Raw genomic sequence first — 25,386 nt, forward strand, 5'->3', positions numbered from 1 at the left:
TCGCTGCAAAAAGATCTCATGACTTTCAATGACTGAATGATAAAATAGCTATAATAGTCAATGACGATAAAAGCAAAAAAAATGAACAGGGGAAAATGACCTTAACTTTACATTTTAAAAAAGGGCTGTAACATTACCAGTATTTAAAAAAAAAAAATTTTTTTTAGTGTGAGTAACTCTGAAAACACCAACTCAACCCTCAAAAGTCAAAGCTTAAAGAATTACTAGCACAATAATAAGACAGAGTTATCATTATGCCAGTATAGTAGCCCATGGATTATCAGCCATCAAACTAAATAATCAGGCAATAGGACTGAGAGCCAAAACCAACTACTTTATCGTACAGCCCGAGTGTTCAGCTGTGGAAGTAACTGCTACAAAACGTGAATGTGGAAAATCCACTTTCCTTCAGAAGACATCTGCACACGTAGGTCCACAAAGCACTACAGAATACAATAATCCTGACTATGTATTTTTTGCTGAACATTATCCAAGAAAATAGCATTGTAGGCTTGTCCTCCTCATGTTTTTTTCCCCAAAGCAATTGCTATGAGCTTCTTCCAGATGCATCTGTGGTCTGCACCGGCAGTGGTGCTACAGAAACAATCTATATCTGAAGTAATTAGCATGTTTATTACCTAGCTCCCCAGTGCAACCAGGCTTCAATATGACTAATTCTTGGACAAATCTTACTTCTCAAGATTTTTAGGCGAAAGCCAAAGGTCTCAAAGACAAACTGAACTGATACCAGTTTTCCTCCCTCTCCGCACAAGAAATAGCGTACAATACATAAACTAAAACCCACCCGATGTGAACCATTTGACTGTCGGAAATGATAATATATCAGTCAGCAACAAAACGTCCTGCCAAAAATCTTGAGGTTGAGAATTATATCAACAGCCTTAAACTGTGAAAACACTACAGAGTGTGAAGACTTTTTCAGTACAGGAAGTAGAGAAGAGATGCTTAAAGGACCATTACAGTAACTGACATCACACAGTATTAAGAACCACACTTCTATAGTTATTTCCATAGATGAAAAATTATTACACTCAGGAGCAAAAGAGCACTCAAGCAATTACTTTCTTCAGAAGAACTTCTGGGTCACAAAATGCCTATCTCAGTAAAGAGAATTTATTTATGTAACTACCATTGTAACAATCAGGCAGAGTGTCACAGTACCACATCATGCTTTCTAGCAGTTTCATTTCTAATTGACTTACACAGTCACATTTCCCAGAAGAGTAATTAAGAGCAGTTGCAGGAAATTATTTTTCCAAGTACAAGTGGAGACATGACAACAAAGTGCCTCTGAGATTTTCGGTTAAAGCCAGTAATTCAGTTTCAAGTCTCATGTTCTTTCCAGTTTCTCATTAGCCAGACAAATTTAGGTACAACGTACCACCACCAATTCTCTTAATCCAGCTAGAAGTGGTAAGTGTGCCGGGAAACTTTGTAGACAGCAGTTTTTGAAAGAGCAGGACAGTATCTTTTACCAACATAACCCAGGAGTCAACGAATTATGAATTGAACAAAAAAGGATACAACAGATAATCTACAGAGGTTCTGGATGAGCTGCATGTACAGAAAGACCAATTCTCTAAGAAAAAGTAATATTAGCTAGTGGATGGTACATGTCCTGAAACCATTAAGAGCAGACTGCCCTATGATATTTAAAAGCAAAAAGGATTATAAATATCTTGCAATGTGCTTCATATAATCTAAAAGAGAAAAACAGGACAAAGAAATTGGAGTTCCAAAACTATATGCCATGCTTCATAACAAAATATGGCAACATGAGCATGAAAACTGTTTTATGCGATGGATTTATCCACCACTTCTAGAAAATACTTCAATCTGAAGAAAATTACATGACAAAGAATAAAGAAAAAACTAAAGTTGTAACAAAACTATCAGTGTAACAACATTTTGGGCATAAATCCATCCCTTAAGAAGAGTTTTGATCTTAATTTGAGCCAATACTTCTCTGACTACCATTATGGAATATCTCAAGCCCAGTTACCTCGGTCTATACCTAGTATTTGCTCAAGGCAGACAAAACCTGGCAGTCATCATCTTGTGCTTAGCTTTCAAAGCAGGAGCAGACGCAGAGCTTCTGAGCGCTCACTTGACAGAATTTAACAGGATGTCTCCAATTAAACATTTCTGCCTTACAAGCAGTTATTTAACAATCAGACAAAATACAGTATAATAGAGGTAAGGAGTAGTGCACTGGAAATCAGATTAACAAGAGAATATTAAAAAAAGTCTTGGGCTATTATTTAGCCTTCATTAAAAAGATGTTCTTCCCAATCTGAAAATAAATAATTGAATTTTGACAGTGTGATACAGAACAGTATAAAAAAATCACTCAAAACACCCCAAACTTTTCAGTAACTTGTCTGAACAGATCTGAAACAAAAACTTGGAAGATACTGGTATCTATATTTTTTGATGTTACACCCGTTTCACACTTACTTTTTAGTAATTTTACAAATCTAGTATTTTAACATTTACTAAGTGTTTTTCCTACTGTTTTCTCTCAAAGTTTTGCAGCTAGTTCTGAGGCAGATAGTATAGTGCTTCCTAATAAAAAAAGTTCTGATCTCCTTACCACCCCAGCTTTTTTCTGGTTGTCACTTCACTCCCCCCTACTCCTCTTGAGGGCAATTTCACTGATCTACAGCATTAGTTGGCTTCCTTAACTACAAACTGTAACTCTGTATAACCATACCAGAAAAAATTCTAAAATTAGTATGTCAGCATTAGCTTTTCATAGATCCGAGACAGAAAAAATGTAACTAATACTGTCAAACATATGAGTATCCCCTAGTAAATGATGGAAGTCAGAAGTATCTTACACTAAAACATGGAGTATCCATGGAGTTACTCTAGGATCCTTAAAAAAGACTAAAGAAACCTTAATACAACACATCATATCTGCTTTAATTTTTTTCTAACACCAAAAGATGTAGCAGAGCTAGCAAAGGGCAAAAACACTAAAAAGGGGCAAAAAAATCTAAACAATTTACATAAGATCTAAGTGAGTGTGTCTATGTGGTAAACTATAGCTACAGCTATGGTCACGTGGACCTCAGCAACATCTGCAAGAAGCTCGAGCTAACATTTCCCCAAATTTGGCCAGTATTATTTTTCAGAAAATAATGTAAGACCTAATATTCAGTGCCTTTTCTCATGGCCACACACAAAAATCTTTTCTGAAGACTGATCAGTGAAGGCTAGTTCAGGCTCTGGAAAAACATGCTGGAAGGCAGAACATTTCCCCCTTAGATATTTAGAGCAAAATGATGGAGGAAATTACTGATTTATAGTGCTTTAAAACACTTTGCTTCCAGTTTACACGATAAGGTCAAGCCTAAATGCTTTTCTATGTAAATACAACAGCCTAATATACAATGTCTGATTACCGGATGTCATAGAGGACAATTGCTGGTCACTACTTCATATACAATAAGCTACTTTAATTCATCTCGCCAGTTTGGGGGATAGTAGAAAGAACGGTTGGAAATAATGGCACGCTGTCATTCTGAAGTATTTGACTAACAAATAACAGATATGTAGAGAGCTGCAGTACAGTCAGGTGGCAGTACCATAAAATTTTTGTTGCCAACTTAACCTTCTCATTTCTAGCTTCCTTCAAGCTTGTTAAAAATTAGACCGAGCTATTTTTTTTTTTCTTAGCTGTCTGAATTACATAAACTACAAGAGTAGAGCATAAAGATAAGTGACTTTAGAGAAAACATGTTTGTGGACAAAAGCGCCTGAGTGCTGAAGTACAAAAGCAAGTTAGATCCTGCTGATGCCCAGTGAAATGACATAAATTTGCATTTAAAACTCAGCACACTTCTATTTGGATGTTTTCACAGGGATCTAGGAAAGCAACGTTAATCTTCAAGTTTTAAAATCAACATTTATAAAAAGACAAAGATCATTTAATGATCTCATTAAATTACAAATATCCTGCTGTTTCCACAAGAAAAATGTGAAATCCTTCAGTAACAAAGTGGTTTTCTATTCAAGCTCTCTGAATTTTTATTGTGAGAAACTCTCGGTCATTTGTAAACAGAGCAAAAACAAAGTTTCAATGTTTCTGATGAAACCACTATGTTTTACAGCCTACTCAGAGAAAATCGAAGTCTTTTGCTCCTAGTTTTACTTCCTGAAATTTAAGAAAAACTAAATTAGTTTCTAAAGATTTTTTTTCCCCCAAATTCAGTTGGCCTTTTTGGAAGAAATTTCACTGAAACATTCCCACAGAAACCTTACATTCTGCCAATGCGTTTTCCAACAAAAAGCATTTCAAACTCTTTCTGCCAGTACTACAATCAGGTTGTGGTATCTCTTTTAGCAATTCCAAAATAGAAGCTCACTGATCAGTGTTTTAAAAGGCATCATACTAATTTTAAAACTTGATCATGCCATGAACTACGATTGTGCATGATTTAATTTAAATATTTGAACTCTGTTTTACTGAAGTTGCAAACAACTGTGTCAAACTTGGTACTGTTTACTTTCTATGGCTTAAGCAAATGCGGGAAGGTTGGGATGACTTGGAAGCTTTCCTCTCCCTCCACGTAATTTTAAACTGCCAGGCTTATAGAAGCCCCCCAAAATGCTTCCCTTCAGCTCTCAAACTCCAGAGTGTGTAAAGGTCGCACATTACGTAGAGAATGATGCAACTTGAAGTCTGTTGAATTTTACAGCTTCTCCTATTATTTGCACTAGAAAAACAAACCTGAACTGCAGCTTAGCCATTTCTCCTAAACCTACCTTTCACATACTTTCTACTTTGATGATTTCCTGCCATCAACACATGGTTCAATTCTGAAGCTTAGCATGCTCGAGCTGTATAGATGTGGAGTAAAACCTACTTCTTGCAGGCATGAAGACTTCAGCTACACCTATGGGCTTGAGCACAGCTAGCACAGTTACAGCAAAAGCAACTAAAAGTTCATTTTGATTGACAGGTCTGTGCAGGAAGAACAGTGCAGATGCACAGCATGGTCGGATGGATTAAATAAACAGTTTCCAATCCCAGTTATACAGATCTCCAAACACCTTTCTCCCTCCCACCAGAAACTGAAAATCATTTTTAAGAAAGGCTGGGGGACAGAAACAAAGGGTTCACTTTAAAACTGATTTTTTTTTTTTTAATCAACTCTACTATAGAGGTGAGCTCTGAAAGGATTATCTTAAAAAGAAGTAAAATTCTTATGAAATTAAAAAGTCATAGCTACCATAGATTTCTGTTCTATTTTAATAAGGAAAACCTGCCTGCCTCAGAAAATTTAGAGAATAAAAAGAGGACTTAAAATCACAAGTTGACCTTGAAATTTCAACACATTGCTTCTGGTAAGGAAACAGACCATTTTCACACTGACTTAGGTATACACATTTAAGTTGTTCTGTGCATCTATACACTCCAGTGTTTTGCTATCTCAGAGGAAGACAGAAAAAGAATGCATGGAAATAGCTGTCAAATTTAAAGGAGTGACTTTGTTTTGGATGCAATTTTACTCTGCTGTCTTCGCTTTCACTGTAGAGAAAATGCCCATTTCTGCTTTTGGTTAGCGTGGTAACTGTTATGGGCAGTTCCACTGACTTCACTACAAATATACTGATATAAAACTTGCATAGAAACCAAAGCAAATACATAAAGTATTACAGTCCAATGTGCGCCCACAAGTACAGCAAAACAGCAGACAAAAGCCTTACATATAAATGTCCCTGTTTAAGAAAAGCTCGTACAAGGCACCTCAACTCAGATGCAACAATTCATCAGTAGGAGTTCTGCTATGTAGACTTCTCTTTTTTTTTAACTTAAGTATCTAAGAAGTTCCGCATCTGTCATTCAGCAGGCATTTTCTATAGCTCTTCTGAGGCATATAAACCAATGACTAATTCATCGCAAAAACAAGACAGGTTTTACCATTCACTTCCAATGAAATAAGAGGCTGCAAATTAAGGCATTTCTGAAGTTAGACACTGTCCTGGTTTCGGCTGGGATAGACTTAATTTTCTTCTTACTAGCTGGTACAGTGCTGTGTTTTGGATTTAGTGTGAGAATAATGTTGACAACACGCTGATGTTTTAGTTGTTGCTAAGTAGCACTTATCCTAAGTTAAGGACTTTTCAGTTTCCCATGCTCTGCCAGCAAGCAGGTGTGCGAGAAGCTGGGAGGGAGCAGAGCCGGGGCAGCTGACCCGAACTAGCCAAAGGGGTATTCCATACCATAGAACATCATGCCCAGTATATAAACAGGGGGGAGTTGGCCGGGAGGGGCGGATCGCTGCTCGGGCATTGGTCAGCGAGTGGTGAGCAACTGCATTGTGCATCACTTGTCTTTTCTTCGGTTTTATTTCTCTTTTTTTTTTTGGTTATATTCCTTTTCATTACAATTAGTAGTAGTAGTTAGTAGTAGTATATTTTATTTTACTGTAATTATTAAACTGCTCTTATCTCAACCCACAGTTTTACTTTTTTTCCCAATCCTCCTCCCACTGGGAGGGGGGACAGGGGAACAGCTGCATGGTGCTTAGTTGCTGACTGGGGTTAAACCACGACAGACCCACAAATGACAAAGAACCTGAATTTATCCCTCTGCTACCTGACTCTCTATTCTGTCTAACTGCAGGTGACATGAGGTACCTGTAGCATATTTGTCTGTGATTTTCTAACTCTCTAGATTGGTTGACATGAGTCTTTAGACTGCAACATGACAAGGAAAATGGAAACCAATACCAATACTGAAGACAGTTGTCCCAAAGCATCCACCACCCTGAAGTCAGTAAGAAAACCTACAGCATCTTCAATGGAATCCGGATCGGATATTTGCCTTACAAAGCTGTCATCCTTTATCACTCCTATTCATTTCAAATAGGAAAGCATGATTATGCACAGTATGTCTGTATTACTGCTCATTTTTATCCTCCTTTGTGGAAAAATTAATCAGGCATACATGGCTCTTTTTTATTATGTTATAAATATCACTATTTCAAACCATTTACATGAAAATAAATTACAGGGTAGTAGACCAGAAGCACAGATCTCACTCTTGAGCTTAGCAGAGGCTTTTAAACCTCACACAGCCAACACTAAGTTAATGTCTGGCCAAGAGTCAAAACAATAAAGATTTGAAAGCCTCAAAGTTGAACATTCTGCCACAACACTTACAGCACAGTTTCACAATTGGCTTAAATCAGTTTAAATGCGCTGGTGCTTCTCTAAGTTACACATCTGCACTTTCTGCTTTGTCCCTTGCTTTAGCGTTAGCACAGCTACGACTGTGGAAATTATGTATTTGTTAGGATTAGTTTTAAATGAAATAGTTCTCCTCATTCAGATGAGTGCATATATACACACAGCACAAGGAAAGAAGCAGAGAGAGAGGCCTGAAGGGATGGCAGTAGTATTACTTTCAGCCCGCATTTAAACTCTTTAAGTCAGTCATAAAAACCATATCAGAACCCAATGAATTCAAGAAGAGAGAGTTATTTGTAAGCAGAAGTAGGACCTTTGTGGTCTTTCCTAAATAACGGGGACTTGATCCACTCACTCTTATCCCCTGCCCCCATATCAACCAACATTTTCTTTTTTTCATTCCAAGATGATGTAACTGATAACTGCTCAAACTTAGAGCTAATGACTTTCAACACTACTACTTCTACCTCAGATTTGAAGGACTTGCATAGCCGAAAGTTAACTTTTTCCATCTGTACCACTGAACCACTAAACCACCACAGACAGCAGCTGAAAAAGTTTGACAAAATCCAGAAACTTGAGTAAGAGGTGTGTAGGACAGTGTATGCTGCACGCCACTACCTGGATCTCATTCTAACACCACCACTGGAAGTACCTGGAGGAGCCAAACCCTATTGCACGGACAGCTCACTAGGAACTGCAGGGAAAAGCTGCTGCTCTCAATGTAGTGCCTTTTTCTGAGGCTAAACACCTTGCTTCAGAGGACTCACTCTCTTACAGCAAAGGATGAGAATTCCCTCACAACGAGAGCACGTGCTCAGAGCATGAGACGTGAGTTGCAGCCTCCCCTCTCTCCTGCCAGGGTCAAACCGACATCTCCCAGACAAACGCCTTGCCCCTTCCAGGAAGATTATTAACACAGATTCAAGTGAAAACGGTTCAGTTGTGACAAATGTTCTTTTGACCAACCTTCAGACCTCTGTAGAAGCTCAGCTGACGGAAAAATGGCTTTTCCTTTTCTAATGTACACTATGTCTTTTGCATTTGAGAGCCTCACTCCATTCCAAGATTTCAGCAGAAAATTTTAAAATATCACGAGAAGCATGGCCTTTGTCCCCCCTCCAAAGTTTTGACATTTCCTTTCTTACCTTCTAGGTATTAGCTGATTGCCACACTGAAAATACAACTGCTAAACGTGGTCAACAATGTAATAAAAAAGTTCAAGTACTGAATTTGTTTCATAAAACTTCAAGATATGGGCTGGAAGGAAAGAGCAGTTGGAGGGGGAAGTCAGCTGAAGTACTTGTAATTGCTGTTTACCAGTACTAATGATATGCTAAATAATCATTTAAGTGATCTTATGATGCAGAATTTAAAGAGGTTATTTGCTGACTTATACATTTAGAAAGTAATAGTTCTTCACATTAATCAAGTCCAAGTTCTGCTTTTTGGCAGCAGTTCTCCCCTGACAAGCATTTTCATGTCAGTATTTATCTATACTAATTAGCTTACCAGCTTGAACAACTCTTATGAAACCTTTTTTTCCCTAACTTCTTACATTCCAGTTTTGTGAAGGAAACCAACTTAATACCATAGGGTTTTTTTAAAACTATACGAATTCACATAAATCTTACTGAATGACTATGGTAAATTCTTTCAATAGCTTCATAGTGTTACCCCTTATAAAAAAGAGAATAGGAATGTGACTGCGGGCTTTGTGCTGTCTCCGACAAGTAGAGGTTAAAATCCTCTCGTACAAAGTCAGAGGCCTCCATTTGGCCAAAACTGCAAGAGGCTGCAAGCACTTGATGCAGTGGTTCCAAGTAATTTGGCATGAAAGTGAAATACATCCTTCAAGAACTACGTGGACAAACACCAGTAATCCTGACATGGAACCAGCCTACCTCAGTCCCGGCCAGAGAATACATGTTGGGTAAAAATTTAAACTAAAAATCTGAAAAATAAGAAGTAATTACCTTAGAACTAAACAAATTACAAATGTCTTTCTGCAAGTTCTGTTCCTCTGACCCATTTCATCCTGTATGTTTGGAATAGCTTCCAAAATAATTCATGAAGCTTCTTCCATTTCCTTCCTATCATTCCTAGTATTTGCTTACTATAGCAGCTGATTTCCCCCCCCCCCCCTCCATAAGAGAGTCATGTTTTGCACTTGCAAAGTATTTTGAATAAGAATTTTTAGTCATGGAGCATTTGGCAAATTTCTGCCAACTCCAATTAAACTTTGAATTTCTAATCCTATGATTTAGGAAGTATAAGCTTGAGTAGAGCCAGAATTTGCCAATGTTAGGGAAAGCCATTTAACTTATTTCCTGTATATAAAGTGGAGAGAAATTTCAAATACTGACATTATTTCAATCACGTTTGCAGAGTGATTGAATAAACACGTATTTTTTTAAAGTTCAAAAAAATGCAAATAAGAGTTCAGGAACTCGGGTATTTCGAAGGCATCTCTCTACCTGACATTTTAGAAATTCCCTTCATCCTATTCCTAGCCATTGAAAATCATGTTGCTAAGATTGTTTACTAATCCTTTTTCCATTTTCCTTCCCTCTGAACAATGTCAATGTCTATTTTCAAGCTTTTCATCTTTATGATCCTTTACTTTGCTTTTTAGCCCATCCCTTTTAAACCACTCAATCCATAGATTAAAGCTTGAAAAGATTTCATGTTATCTAACCTCTACTAGCCTACTGTAAGATCAACTAGACTTACGTATATATCATAATCATCTGATGTCGAACATACACTTCTAATGCATGATGCCATGCTGCCTCTTCTCCAGGGAATACACTGCAGTATACATAAAGAAGTTTTCCTGAATTAATCTATAAATTGCAACTCCGAACATCACCTCAGGATATATCTGGATATCTGTTCTAAACTGCCAACTCTCCATGTCACTGTCCCTAACAAACATCTGTACAATGTCTACTACATATACTGTAGGGCCTCTGAGAAATACTGTACTACACAGCAGCAGAACCATTTTCGATCGTCTTTCAAGAGTTTCCTATCTTGCCAAGTGGGCTTATTAAATTACTCCAAAGATGCAACGGAAATGGTGATTTTGTTCTTCGTGCAAAGTAATTTCTCCCTTAAAGTGAGACTATATAAAGGGTCAGAGGCTTAAATCAGCAATCCCTAACACACATACACATACACTGTTCATAACTACAGAAAATGAAGAATTTAAAGTTGAGGCTGCAGGGAGGGGTAAGTAGGTGTCACATTTCTTACCCGCTCTTGCTGCATATATTATAGAGGGAGGTGGGGGCCACCATTTTAAATGTATCAGATAACAAATGGACATGTTGATAATATCTCATCCAATTATTGCTTGCTCCCTCTGGACAGCTTTATAATCACGTTCTCAGAAAAATTTACTTTGCACATCAAAACATTTGAGAACGTAAGCAAAAACTGCTGCTGGGACTTTCCATGAGTTACACAAAAAATGCAACTCAAGAATCTTCATGCAAGTATTTTTCAGTCATCTGTTAGCGGCCTAAAACACTGCTGTAACTGCTCATGTGTATTTACAATGCAAACAACCAATGTGGATATTCCATGATGCTGTTTACATAATTCCAGGTAAGCCTAATGTGTTCATTAGCATTAACCGGACCTTTGCGATAACAAAGCTTCTTTTACCATTACATACTGCACACTTCTACTAGTGCTATCACAAAAATTACTTTCAAACTTGCAGTATTGTGCTTTAAAAAAATTAATCCCATATTTTCAATCTCCATCTCAACTATTGTGGTCAACAAACCAATAATGCCAAGAACAAGCTCTAAAATGTAAGCAGAGGGTACATATATTTTCTGAAATGAAATATTCTAAAAATATCTTCAGAACTTGTATGGCAAACTCCAGGACACAGTTCTGCACTTTTCTCCATCACTGTGCATGGGAAGCTTTTTCCCCAAAATCCTGCTCCAAAAAACTTTTACACAAAATCAAAATGAAACAAGAAAAAGAGCATCAAATTAGTAGTATTTTTAAAGATTCTCCTATTTTTTCTTCCTCTTAAGAAGTTCTCCTGTAAGTTAGAGTATTTAGAAAGCCTCAAGTAGACTTGTAAGTATTCTGAAGGATTATATTACACTAAGGGATACTGCGACAACTGAACACAGTCCCAACAGCAGCACTTTCAATCCGAAATTCCACTTCAAAGGAGAGGGTTCCAGCTAGGAAAGCAACAGAATATACTTATTTGCCTCTTAGTTGCTTAAAAATTAATAATCAACACATGTTGGTTTTATTTTCTGCCTATATCAGCTTTTACATAGTATACCTTAAGTAAAAACATGTTCTCTGTAGTCCACTTCTCTTTATAATACTAGGTATATAAAGGACAGTATAGGAAACAGCAAGGAAGGGACTTCATATAACTAACTGAAGTGGTTCAAAGAAACTGCTTACTCACACACGGACATACAACAAATACTGTGAAGAAGTGTTTCAGAACTAGAATTTGAATAGAAGTGGCATTTCTTAAAGTATGATGGTCATATTCATTGCACATATTTTTAAGAACAAAGAACCAAAGCAATCTGTTGTTCTCAAGTTATTTAGAGAGATTGCAATAACAAACTACCTTTGCTATATATATGTACTTGGGTTTAAAAAGCCGTTCTCTCCATGAATCCAAGAGTAGAAGAAAAAAAAAGGACTCTAGCAGACTGAATTTATACAAAAGGAGAGAAATTGTTTCCTCTTTCTGCAAGCAGGAGAGGAGCAGTTGTGTTTCCTATAAAGGAAATTGAAACAATTCTGAAAAGAGAAGCATTTCAAATGCACAGGAATTAAGAACTCCCATTTTATTCTGAGCTTCCTTTTCCTTTTTTAAGCAATTATACACATAGAGAAATTATTTTAACTTAGAGAACCTAACAGACTCACAGCCCAAACACTTCAGCTTCTCTCTTTTTTTTTTTTTTTAATATTTGAAACATTTTTGGTAGCTATGCATTAGAACATAGCTAGTAAAACAAAAACTAATCAGGACAACTGGTTCTAGAAGGTCAGTCAAGCTTTCAGTGGGAAATATTTACAATTTTCTTTTAACTTTTACTTGTAATTTGTATGTGTAGTTTCGTTTGCATTAAGCTAACAAGTTCCCTAATACGGAGGAGTCTTTAACTGGCTATGCAATAGTCATGCAGGATTAGTCTGGCTAGATAAAAATAGTCTGTTCACCATAAGTCTTATAATGCTCATTTAAAGACTGGAAAATTTTTACAGGGGAAAAAAGGGAATTTTCAGTGCGCTAACTACACCACACTGTCTCCGTAGGCGGACACCATCATTGCATTTTAAGAAGGCAGTAAGCCACTTACCAGAAGCAGTCTTACAGTGACTTACGAGTGTCTGAGCAGGCAGCTCCTGAAAGGCAGCTGAGAAGGTCGAAGTTCCCAGCCCTGCTTTCTCTGTACCTACGTCCCCATAGACTTATGGAGTTGAATCATGTGAAGTCTCTTAATAGATCCTTTTGCTTGCCAGGAATCTAATCTAAAAATACAAAATTTTAATCTTCCTACATTTTTATCACATTCACTAGCCACTGTAATTATCTCAATATCATATTTAATAAAGGGTTCTCCATCCAAGGACTTCAAACTGTATTTAACAATTAAGATGGCCTCACATCCCAGTGAGGAAGTGAACAAGCTCTTACATGGAGGGAAGCTAAAGCACAAAGTCATAGAAAACTTTGCCAGGATTGGAACAGAAAATCTGTGGCACAGCCAGAAACAGACTTCCTGGCTCCCAGCCCTACATCTCAACCATAATAAATTCCTTCCTGTACATACACACACTCAAAGAGAAACTCCAGTAAATAGACTAAAAATGCTAAAACCCATGAAAATGATTGGATAAATAATAACACTTAGGGCAAAGAAAATACTGTCCTGCCAGGGTTTGTCTTCACTGCAACAGATAGCACAAGTTCTTTTGCATAAGCTTGCTTAACCAAAATGAGAAGAAATGCCTCTACCATGATAAAGTTGTGCCTCTAAAAGCAGTAACATTAGTTATAGAATAACAGAGTTACATATAGCATTTTGTGCATCTCTGACAACCTTCATTTAACAGTGCATACGCTGGGTTTGGAAGCACTGTAAGAATTTATTACGTTATTAATGTTAAAGTTGTTCTTTTCCTCTAAAGTAAGTAAAAGCTTTTAACAGGAAGATAAGCAAGGTCATTACCACATCAATTCTTCCTCCATAATAACTGATAAGCTTTTTTTTTTTTTAAAGCATTAGGCCTTACTGAAGGCTTTTCCAAATCTGACGGCACAGAGCCAAACATCTTGAAACGTGACCCAAGAAAGGAAAGCGCGCGATGAAGCTTCCTCCCCGCTCACACTGGAGCTCGGCCAGAAGGAAGGCTGCTCTCGACTCCCGCAGCTTGCGGTGCACTAACGCAGCTCCTTCAGCTCCGAGAAGCTCACACAAATTAAAACACTACTTGATAACAATCAGCCACGTCTAAATTAAGGAAACAGGTATGCAATTCACCTTTGCCATTCACACTTTTACTCTAAAATGACTCAGACTGCCCGCTCACTCATATACGTCCTCACCGAAACACGATACAAAGTAAAAATCTGTGAACTCAGGGTTTTCAAATTTTCTTCTGCAGGTGGAGAAACCCTGCAGCTGAATGCTATTTCTGGAAGTATACAAATATCACTTAGTTCTTCAATTAGGGTAAAGTGCACGTACTGTTCTGCACCAGAAAGGTGCAGGGGCAAGAGAAAGCCCAAAAGAAAACAGAAGTATATACCCAAGCCCCTAAAAGACAGCTCTGAGTAGTGCCCACATTTGTAACAGGAGTAGCAACACGGGCCACAGCAAGGCAGGGGCTCTGACAGACAAACTGAAGGCTGAGGATGCACCTTCATGATTGCTCTAAAGCACATTTACAGTGGTAAAATGGACAGTGCCCCTGGTCAGACATCCCCACCCTGTCTCTGTGCACCCACACCTTCACCCAAACGGAAAATCAAGTACTAATGAGTAAGAGAGACATACTCATTTCCATTAGTTTCTCTCTAAACGTGAATTATTGCTTGAGGTTTTGACATGTGACATCAAATTTCTGTACTTCAGGGATTTTCATTCCAGTAAGTGAGCCTGCCCCTCACAGTTTTCCTGTGCAAAGCCAGAGCAGGAAAACTGAGCTTAGAGCTCCCACGGCCCGATGCAGAACTCAGGGACTCTTGCAGGAAAACTACCCTTTCACTGTGCAAGGCTGTCGAGAACACAAACAAAATTTAACCATGTGTGACGACTGCTTTTGTGAGGAAAGCCAGGTAAGGCAACTTTATGCTAAGGTACTAGTTAAGTTGGACACACAAGAGACTCTGCCAAGCTCACATTTTCATTTCTTGCTGACTTAGAAGTGGAAAATGCACTACGCTTTACGGTTAGGTATGAATTTCAAAAACAGTCAAAAAGGTTTCTTGTGGTTATAGCCTATTGAAGTGAAACTGCTTGATTTCACCTCAAAATTAAGGTGAAAGTTTCACAGAAGAAACTTATCAAGAAAACTTGAAATAAAAATAAGCAAGACCCATTTTTGCATGTTTCTGAATTTTGTCTGACATACCTTACATTAAGAAACCATGCCAAAATCCTGTGAAGTGCTATTATTTACTCTCCTTTACAGTAGAGTAGAAAGGTTTTGCCCAGAGCCTTGCTGAGGTACAACTGATTAAAATCTAGTTCAAAAGAACCATGCCACCCAGCCAGATATGAAGAGATTTGTTATTCTAAGGCTTAGAAATGGACTGGTTTTGATGCCAGAAGTGAGTGTATTGAGGCTGTTGTTAAATAAATGAGTCTGTCTAAACTGAGATTTATCTCATATCTGCCCCTAAAGGCAGTAAGAGCTGCTTTTTTATATTTACTTAACAATTTAATTAGTTACAACATGTTTTCGTTTCATTAATCACTGACTAATGGGAGTATTTTGTGCATGTGTGATAACTGGCCCCCTTTAAATTATCAGAAACAATTGCATAGCACAGTATTTATTTTGGTATATTAATTCTGTGCTTGTATATTGAAGAAAATGCTTTCTGTACCACAAAATTTAAAAAAACTTGAAACTTTTTTTTTAAAAAGAACCATCTTTCTGATTGAAATAGAGCTTGGGATATGCTTTCTAATACGGAACAAGTTAAAAATTTCTCCTCCCGCTGCAACACATCTCAGTCCTGGGAATATCCAAGAGCAACCCACAGGTTCATAATCTTTATGCCTCTCTCTTTCAGTAATTATTTGGTGAAATTATTTAATTACCTATCAATGTTACTTTGTCCCTCCTGAGGTTTGTACTGGTGTATTGAGGGAATCGAGATAGAACTACTCAGCTGATTTCTGGTGATTAACGTGCTATCTATCACAAGCAAAGATATCTATCAAAAAATGTACCATCAGTTCAACCCTGCATAAAACATAAAATCCCACAATTACTACTATCTCCAAAGAAAAACAGGAATTTTAAGGCACGAGAGTTATTCAGACACTGAGAAGTCTCCTCATAACTGAAGAAAAAGATTTTGCAATGAAGCTTTCGGACTCCAGCAACATTGACAAAGGACCTTTCAGGGAGTACGGAAAGAGTTAACAGGAGGCTGCAGCTGCAGCAGCAGCAGCACTCTGCTGGTGACCATTTGCACGCCTGCAAGGTACAGTCCCAGCAGACACATTATCAGATTAGGGGAAGGCAAACAAACTGAATTGAAACCATTCTTCAGCAAGTCCGACCTCTTCTTCCTGTGATGTCATGCTACAAATTGCCTGAGCTCTTTCCTCTCCTCTCCAGAAGGAGCCGGGCTGGCGAGAGGCTGCCGGGGCGCAGGACGCGAGGGCCGTGCTCTGCAGGAACAAACACGCTCTGGAATTTCATTTCTGCCCTCGCAAGCAGCTTGCTTCGCCGAGCAAGCGAGCGAGCAAGCACTCAGAGGAGCCGAAAAGCTTGTTTTACAGAAAGAAGGCTGAGGGAGAAATGCAAGTGCCGACCCTTTGCAGCGTCCAGGAAATAATTTTCTAAAGTATACGTTCCCAGTAAATTTGGATGGACAACACTTTGCCATCATGATCTGCAGCCAAGAATAAGGCAGAAAGTTCTACAACGGCTTCATTGAATCGAGGGGAAAAATGGAACTAAGCAAGCTTTGGGATGACCTCACCTGCCACAAATGATATGTTTTTTGACTTTCAAAGACTGGCTATGTGATTACAAATAGCACTCGGAAGAGAAGAGTGACCTCCTGGTGATTACTGCTGGAGATGTACTCCCCTGCCACAGAGCTTGTGTTTCTTCTCTGAAGCTTCACAGTGCAACAAACTTACCAAAGCACACAGTTCAAACACATCTGCAAGTTCTTCTGGAATTTAAAAAAAGTTGCAATAAAAATACCAGAGAAACCTCCAAATCACAGGAATTTTAAATATACCATTATAATGGTAAGCTCTAATTGTTCCACTGAGGACTCCTTTAAATATACTTTATATGGGTGTATCTTTAGTATGGTGTTTGTTCTTGGCCTCATAGCAAACTGTGTTGCTATCTACATTTTTACTTGTACATTAAAAGTGCGAAACGAGACTACAACTTACATGCTTAATTTAGCAATATCGGATCTGCTTTTTGTGTTTACATTGCCCTTCAGGATTTATTACTTTGTAGCAAGAAACTGGCCATTTGGAGACATTCTTTGCAAGATTTCTGTCACTCTCTTTTACACAAATATGTATGGGAGCATTTTATTTCTGACTTGCATAAGCGTAGATCGCTTTTTAGCTATAGTACACCCCTTTCGATCTAAGACTCTCCGGACCAAAAGGAACGCAAAAATTGTCTGCACTGCAGTATGGATAACTGTGTTAGCAGGCAGCACACCAGCAAGCTTTTTCCAGTCTACAAACCGACGTAATAACACTGAACAAAGAACGTGTTTTGAAAACTTTTCGGAGGACACATGGAAAACCTACCTATCCCGGATTGTTATCTTCATTGAAATAGTTGGGTTTTTTATTCCACTCATCTTGAACGTGACCTGCTCTACTATGGTCTTACGGACTTTGAATAAACCGCTTACATTAAGTCGGAATAAATTAAGCAAGAAAAAGGTACTCAAAATGGTTTTTGTCCATTTGGTGATATTCTGCTTCTGCTTTGTGCCTTATAACATTACCTTAATACTTTACTCCCTTATGAGAACACAGACCTGGATTAATTGTGCAGTAGTAACTGCAGTCAGGACTATGTACCCCATCACTCTGTGCATCGCCGTTTCAAACTGCTGTTTTGACCCTATAGTCTATTACTTTACATCAGATACAATTCAAAATTCAATAAAAAAGAACCGGTCCACTAGACCACGGGACATCAGATTCTCCGAAAGGCCAGTTTCAGAAAACTTCATTCAACACAGCCTTCAGACCATAAAAATGAAAATATTTGACAGTGACTCTACAATATAAACTGTATTAAAAGACTACTGGGACTAAACTGGAATCAGAAGCCTGCACATTTCTTCAGCTGTGGAAATATATTCTGATATGTAAATGTTACGCTTCCTTCACATCAGAAAAGTTTATGATAAGACTGTAAAAGTGTTAAGCATAATAGTACACAGAAAAAGTATTTTAAGAATGTATGTCAAATGTCTGTTCTGACAGGTTGTACGTTAGAAACGAACTTTTGGTTTCAGATTAGGTGAACCAAAGTCCAAAGACTGTCTGTCAAGTCAAACACAAATGAAAAGTAGATGGCTTTTTTTCTGAAGTTAAAACAACTGCTCATTTTGAATAATGATATCGGTTTCCAAGTTACTGAGGACAGGGGTTAAACTACCTAGTTTACACTGCAAGATCCAGTTGCTGAGGAAAACAGCACCATATTGATCATATCACTTCGGCTACTGTGCCTGCTCCAGTGTTTCCTCTTCTCTCTCTCTCTTACTCCTTCCTTCTGTCTTTCTCCCTGCACCTTCCTTCTTAGGGACCATTATGTTCATAGGAGGCTTCCATCAATGGGCTACAAGAACTTCGTTTCTCCCAGGTTTATCTGATAAAATATATGCTCTCTCCACAAGCCTGTCCCCTATAAAGCAATTAAATCTTCTGGTAGTTTAAGGCATCTGGAAACAACTCAGACAAACTGGTTTTTCTTCTCACCTCTGTCTCAGATGTCTGTGTAATTATAACAAAATAACCTCTGATGACTGAAGTTAGTGCTTTAGGTACAGTACCACTTTATTAAACTCTTTTGTGAGAAGTTCTTCAACTCAACACGATTTCTGAGCAAAATAACATCCTCCAAATAAGGTAATTCAATCTCAAAGTAGTAGTTTCTTAGAAAAACATGACCTTCACTAACTAGAAATGAGCATGTGCATCAACCCAAATATTTCTTCCAGGAAACTATTTGGTGTCCCATAAAGAAATGCAAGACACAGTAATTCTTAGAGTGAAACTTCCTCTCAATCTTTGTGTCCTAGAAATATTTTTAACATAAACATTTAAAATTTCAAATGCTATTTTCTTGCAAACTTTATAAAGTATAAAAATAAATTACTTGGAGCTATGTGCTGGCAAAACTAATCGAGACACTTTGAAAAGTCAAAGCCATGTAAAAGGAGAAATCTACGTATATTACTGTTACAAACAGGAATATATAGACAAAAGTGCTTTAAAATGTCCTGCTATGTATGTTTCCCAGCTATTAGAACATTGTGTACATTTTACTCAAAATTAATTTAACATAGCTGTAAAATTAAATAAATATTTAAAATGTAAAAGTAAGTATTAAGTGTTGGTTTTTCCTCCTCAAAAACAATGGAGTCAAGAATAGGAACTGAGCTAAAATGAATTTGCACTTCAGATTTAGGGCAGTCAGCTGCAACACAGATATACCACTGAGGCATTTTTACTTCAGGGCAGTATACAGAAGTATAATCAGTGTGGGAGAAAATGCATATTGAGCTGTCAGAGTATATATGTTATCTGATTGAGTTTAGTTTCCTTTGCAAAGCTTTTGCTTAATTCTTATAAACCAACTATACACTGCCTACTACTACTGGAAAACTCAGTTACTCAAAGACTGCTAGAAACTAATGCCGATTGAATTTTACATTTAACAGTATTTTAAATCTTTGTCCACATAACTTATGAAAGGAAAATTCAAATAGCATGAACTTAAGCTACAAAGACAGCATAGATATAAACGTCTGCATAATATGTGAAAATAGGTAGTTATCTTAGTTGGGAATCCTAACCGCTTCTGATTCATATCCGACTTCAGAAAAATGCACAAAACCCCCAGTAAGAGTAGAAATTTTGTACGTTTTCCATATGCCACTGACAAATCCAAAGTTCAAAAGCCAGATATGCATCTCTAATGTCTCAATGCATCTCTCTCTAAAGAGCCTGTTTAATATTAGACTCCCTCCAAAGACTTTGAGACTAAAGCCCTTAATGTCACTGCTGGGCTATGTTTCCAGGCTACTACCCTCCCAAAGCTTGGCAAAGCTGTTACTCGGTTGAGTGACAACTTGTTCGGCAACGCCTCTGCATTACAGCAGCGAGCACCCTGGAGCCTCACCCTGGTAAAGAGAAGCTACTCTTTCTGAGATTATGAAACTGCAGGGGGGGAAAGAGAAAAAAAAAACAAAAAACACTGACTTAAAAGCAGAACAAGCAGATAAAGTCGCATATATGGGTACTCCCCTTTAAAACAGACTTTCCTTGGTGTATTAGCTCAAAGAGCCTGGGGAAGCATGTAGAGTAGCTCTTCCTGCCTTGCACTCACTCTCCAGGGCAGTAGCTTCTGCTTTTTGCGATAGTGTAGTGCAACACAGTACAACAGTACAATAGCTTTCTGATCAGTTAACGGCTTGATATCTTGAAACTGTTTGAAGGAAGCATTATATTTTTTACTATTAAACATACTTCACTCTTTCCGGGGGGGGGGGGGGGGGGGGCGCAGCACAGAGAAAAGAAAAAGAACACAGTCAAAAAAGCAACATCTGTAATTTAGAGAATCTGACCATTACTTGAGAAATTCCTGATCTGACTGATTCAGAAGAGGGGGAGTGAACCTGTACCTCCCACAACAAGCTGATATAAAGCCAAGCTACCAGCTATTCAGGACTGGATGAGGTTTTCTCCACCTTTTCCGGTTCTGCAACAAGATTATGCTGGAGAGCTGTGGATGGAGCAATGTTTTCACCGGTACATTCCTGAATAGCTGCACTCCTTCCCTCTGCTCCTGCCTTTGATACCAACTCTTCTGTCTCTCTGGTAAGAGCTTATGCCAAAATTTAAATGTGGATGAGGAGTTATGCTCCTAAGTCATGCCTAGGCACCTCAAAAAAGGCTTATATTGTCAGAGCTCCTGAGCATCTGAATGTGTTGCACCCAGTATTTCCTAAAAGTACATTATTTTTACTCATATGCCTACGCAGGGGGGATTAGGAGTTCAGTTTTAGGATCAAAACTTACAAATTGGTTCTTTGCAGTCTGGTTTCTTCATCTACAGAGTGCAGATACTGCATGTTTACCATAAAAAAAAAAGGCACTGAAAATTTAGTTGATTCCAAGCATTTTTTTTTATCTAAACCAAGGTAGGCAGCCATTGATAACTAGAGAATTAACCAGCAGTTTCAGAAGACAAGGAAAAAGAAACAAACTTTCTATCAACACCTCTGATTTACCTCAAAATACTATTACTTTAAAAGCAAAAGATTTCCCATTTTATACTTTCTATATTCAGCTTGAAATTTTAATTTCTAGCTTTCTCAGGAACAGAATGCAAGTCAAAATTTGCTTCACTCAGTATACATCTCTGACATTTAAAGAAATATCAATACCAAGTCAAATATGTCTTTATATTTTTCATCTAAAAGTGCTTAAAAAAAAAAACAACCCATAGATGAAACTTCAGGCAGGTAAGAAATCCTTAACTGGAATCAACCTCCAAATTTTTCTTTCTTAAGAAAGCAACCTCAGTCATAGAAATGCAAAGATTGAAAAAGAGCTCACGAGATCAGGTAGAAGATATGAATGGCTGTACTGGATCAGACCCCAAACATTCAGCTAATCTACAATCCTGCCTCCAACAGTGGCCAAGGCTGGATGCCTGGGGAAGAAGATAACAGTAGGAGGGGCATACAAGGCTTTCTCTCATCCAAGTGCTTCACCATTTGTATCTCAGGACTTTCTGGGTCAGATGTGTTTGTCTGTTCAGCAACACTAAAAATTCTTCTTCTGTGAGCTTGTCCTGTCTCCCTTTGAACACGTGTAAACTTTTTAACATTCACAGCATTCTGCAGTAAAAAGTTCACATTGTGTGTGTGTGTGTGTAGGGGGAACAAAACTAAAAAACCCAAACCTCCTTTTGTTTCAAATCCACTAGTTTCATTAATGGCTGTTCATTTCTTTTGGAAGAGGCAAGGAGCACTTGATTGCCATTCAAGCCTTTCCATATCACTCCTGATTATAGTCTTCCATCATCTCTTGCAAATGAGAAAGTGATTTTCATTTGTAATTTCAACCAGCATCATTGCCAAAGATGAGATTTTCAGAATTACATAAAGAACTCAGCTAAAATTACAGTGATCCCAGCGAGGTTCACTTTGAGACTGATAATTTTGAAAATCCCACTTGAGCATAGTATCCTCTAGCATTATTTAATCTTCCAATTTATTTTCTAGGAGTTTTATCAATGAAGAGCGATTTGTTCATACTTTTCCAGCAGTAAACGTAATATTGTAAGGTTCCTGCACCTGGGCAGACCTGTAAATCCTGACAAGTTCCCTTTTTTGCTAGACTATTATCATTTATACCTCAGGGTTACTGGCATTTGAGCATCACTGACAAAATGAAAGAGGATACTTTTCAAAAGCTAAGGCAAAACGTAAATCAGAACTATTCTAAATCTAGAAGTTGTAAATGCCTGGACTGCACTTGTTATTCAATTATCAGAGTGCTGAAAAAATTGTATAAATACAACTGACAATCACTGAATTAGCACGTTTTCAGAACGTACTCAATAGAGCTCATTTAAGACGAATGCAAATCCAGAAAGCCACGCTTGCACAGTCTAATACTTCTGCAAGAAGCTGGTTGGAGAAGTTTGTTCTAATCCTCTAATTCTGCTTTGACACTGAAGCCTTTCACATTTATCACCTCCGCCCCATCCAGTTCCTGTTATACAACTGCCTATAAAGCAAGCCCAGTTTTTCCCAGAAGAAAACTGAACTTATCACAAAATTAAAACAAACAAAAAGAACCCTGCACACATCATCTGGTCTTCTATAAAACCTACCCTTTTGTTGGAAAACTAAAAATTCCAGAACCAAGAATTCAGATTTTAAATTATTTTTTCTATTTAACAAGCAGTCTGTCCACTCTAGTTACAACAAAACTAAAAGCTGTCCTGCACTAAGAAGGGATAAGTTTTCTAAGAAGGGATAAGTTTTCTACAGTTTAAACATGAGAATCAAACCACAAGCAATGACAAAGGAAGGCCTCTAACAAGAAGTTTCTATCTTTTTATGAAGAGATAAAAGAATACTTTTTCACATACATAGCTTTAAGAATTTCCCTAACTCCACCTTTTTTAAACAGTGAGTTGCTGCCTTAAAGAAAAAAATTCTTAAATAGCAATGCTAGTAACAGGAGGCACCCGAAATTAATGCCATTATCTTGGGAATAATTAAGTCTATCTCACATGAAAACAACTGTGGCTATATTAACTCTTCTGCTTTTCAGATGAATTCTGCAAAAATTGCTGCTTTATGAAAGGAAGTCAATTGTACACATCAGTTGCAAGTCTTCACCCTTCTGTAAAATTATATAACATTAGATGTACTAATTTTTGGAAGTTTGTCCTGGTAAGCACTTTCTAAAAGCAACCATTAATGTAATAAAAACTGAAGACACTCCTCTTCACTATGGAGTGATACTGGATTACAAAAAATTTACCATTCATCACAGCATCAAGAACTACACTTGACTAAAGTTGGAAGCATCTATAATAAAACTTTGATGCTGTTATGAAGTAATGAAAAAAGTACCCACAGCATTGCAGATATTTCTTAATGGAGAAATTTGTTAAGTATATAGCAAAACATAGCAAAAAACCGAGAATACAGATGGCGAAGCAAGTACCAAAGTATCTGCCTTTTCAGCCCTAACAAAAATATCTTTCATTAATGAAACCAAATCGAAAAACTCTTGGTCTACTTGTTTACTTATTTAACACTTTTTATGTGTGAAAGAAACTTTACCAGATACACTGCACGCTCACATTGGGTTTCAGAAGCTCCTGTGGGTGGGTAAGTGAAGAAAAAAAAAAAAAAAATCAGCAGCTATTTCTGTCCAGCTAAGATCTGTGAGTCCTCTGAGCTGCTGGAAGGTGCAACGGGCACAGACAGAGCATGCCAAGCACAGGCTCTGTTCTGGGCAGGCTAACTCCCGAACAACAGGTACTTACCCAAGCCAAGTTCAGACTAGGTACAGTCTAACCGGGTAAGTCTGAAGTCTGTGCTCAGGGGTTCAGGAGAACACCACGCACACAGGTCCAGATGTTGGTGGCACAGCACTCAGCTGTACCATAGGCGCTTATCAGCCTGCGCCTAACCCATTCTGACAAGCAAACCCAACCCAAACGAAGAGCTTCAACAAAACCTAGAGGGATTACCTTTCTGGAGGACAATGAACCCTATGCCTACTCAACAGCTGTAAACAAGGGAATCCTCATCCCTGACAAGGACTTTTTGTTACTGGAAAGTTACTGTAAGACATACATTCAGTGATAAAAACATATAACTGAAATACTATACATTTATACAGTATAAAAGCAGGCGCAAAAGCACTTATTCGGCCTACAAAACAAAACCCATGCATTCATGCATGCAATAACTTAAAGAAAATGCAGCAAGGAGACAAAAACCTACTTCCAATGACATATAATTTGGCAGTTTGAGTTTGGCAAGATACTGTTATCGCCATAAGAGCTTGAAAATTGAGCATATAGCTGGGAAAAAACCTCCACATTAGAATGTTTGTTTGGCACCTACTTTGCTTCCTAACAGAAGCTAATTCTATCTTCCATAGAAAAGTTAACTACGGAATGGCTCAAATAACACAGCAATAAGGACAGAAAGAGCAATAAAAGCTTATGACAGTTATTCAGGACTGTGGCTCAGATAAAATAAGCAAGACCAAAAAAAACCAAAACAAAACAAAACTTCATTCTACCCAGTTCACCAGTTTTGTTTCACTACAAAGATTTACAAAACTACAAATTTTGCATAATCCCATCCAAGGAAGAAGCAGCAGGCATACAGCCACAGAATTCAACCCAAGCATTATTTACTTTTGTATTTAAGGAGACAGCCACATCAAATTTGCCCCAATTCAGCAAGACTTTACAAAATTAAAGAACTGTAAGTATATCTCCCTGAATTCTAATATATTTTTTCCTCATGGGCAACCTTTAAACTTTCCTACAAAGTATCTGCAATGCAGACATTGCAACGCTGCAGGATGAAAAGCTGAAGTTCAAACCATCTAGAAACAGAGTAGGACTAAAATGAAAGTCCTACAGCCGTGGTATGACCACCAAAACATTGGACAAGATTAAAAAAACCCTTGAAAAGCAAGGATTCCCAGAAAACTATTTCACTATTTTTTGTTAAAATGTTACTAATAATCAGGGCAACCTTAAGGAAAAAAAAGACAAAAAAAATATATCATGTTAACCAAGTCTTATTTCTGTGGCTAACTCTGTACTTGGGACCAGTGTAGATACAGGTAAGGTATCTTTATACTGCTCCAACAGAGCTGCAAGCTCCATTGAACACATGCTGTAAAACCCAGCTCCCTATTACAGCTGTAAATCTATAGCCAGAAAGATCATGACACGTCCTCTGCTTCTGTAGCCACACTGGTAACAGCGCATGACCTCCATATGAACAGAAACCACGACAGTGACTATAGGTGAGATATATAGCACAAGTAGCCACCTAAAGCAAAACTAGGCATAATTAAATAACTACCTCTTGCTAATGTCCCCTTAATGCTGAAAGGAAGGGAGAAACACAGTTATGAA

At 37.8% G+C, this 25,386-nt stretch overlaps 2 protein-coding genes across 2 annotated transcripts in view; one reads left to right on the forward strand and one right to left on the reverse strand.

Annotated features, from left to right (window-relative positions):
- The window catches only part of RB1 (RB transcriptional corepressor 1), an 81,120-nt gene that overhangs the window by 15,309 nt on the left and 40,425 nt on the right, over positions 1–25,386 (reverse strand). The gene's annotated exons all lie outside the window — the stretch shown is intronic.
- Positions 16,623–17,940, forward strand: LPAR6 (lysophosphatidic acid receptor 6). Its single transcript, XM_050892944.1, has one exon. It carries the CDS (start codon positions 16,728–16,730, stop codon positions 17,748–17,750), a length of 1,023 nt encoding a protein of 340 aa, XP_050748901.1. The 5' UTR covers positions 16,623–16,727; the 3' UTR covers positions 17,751–17,940.

Source organism: Gymnogyps californianus, chromosome 1 (genome assembly GCF_018139145.2).
Source record: "Gymnogyps californianus isolate 813 chromosome 1, ASM1813914v2, whole genome shotgun sequence".
Classification (NCBI taxonomy): Eukaryota; Metazoa; Chordata; class Aves; order Accipitriformes; family Cathartidae; genus Gymnogyps; species Gymnogyps californianus.

What these genes read in the sequence shown, in the direction of transcription:
- LPAR6 (XM_050892944.1), top strand. Translation starts at nt 16,728, where the DNA reads ATGGTAAGCTCTAATTGTTCCACTGAGGACTCCTTTAAATATACTTTA.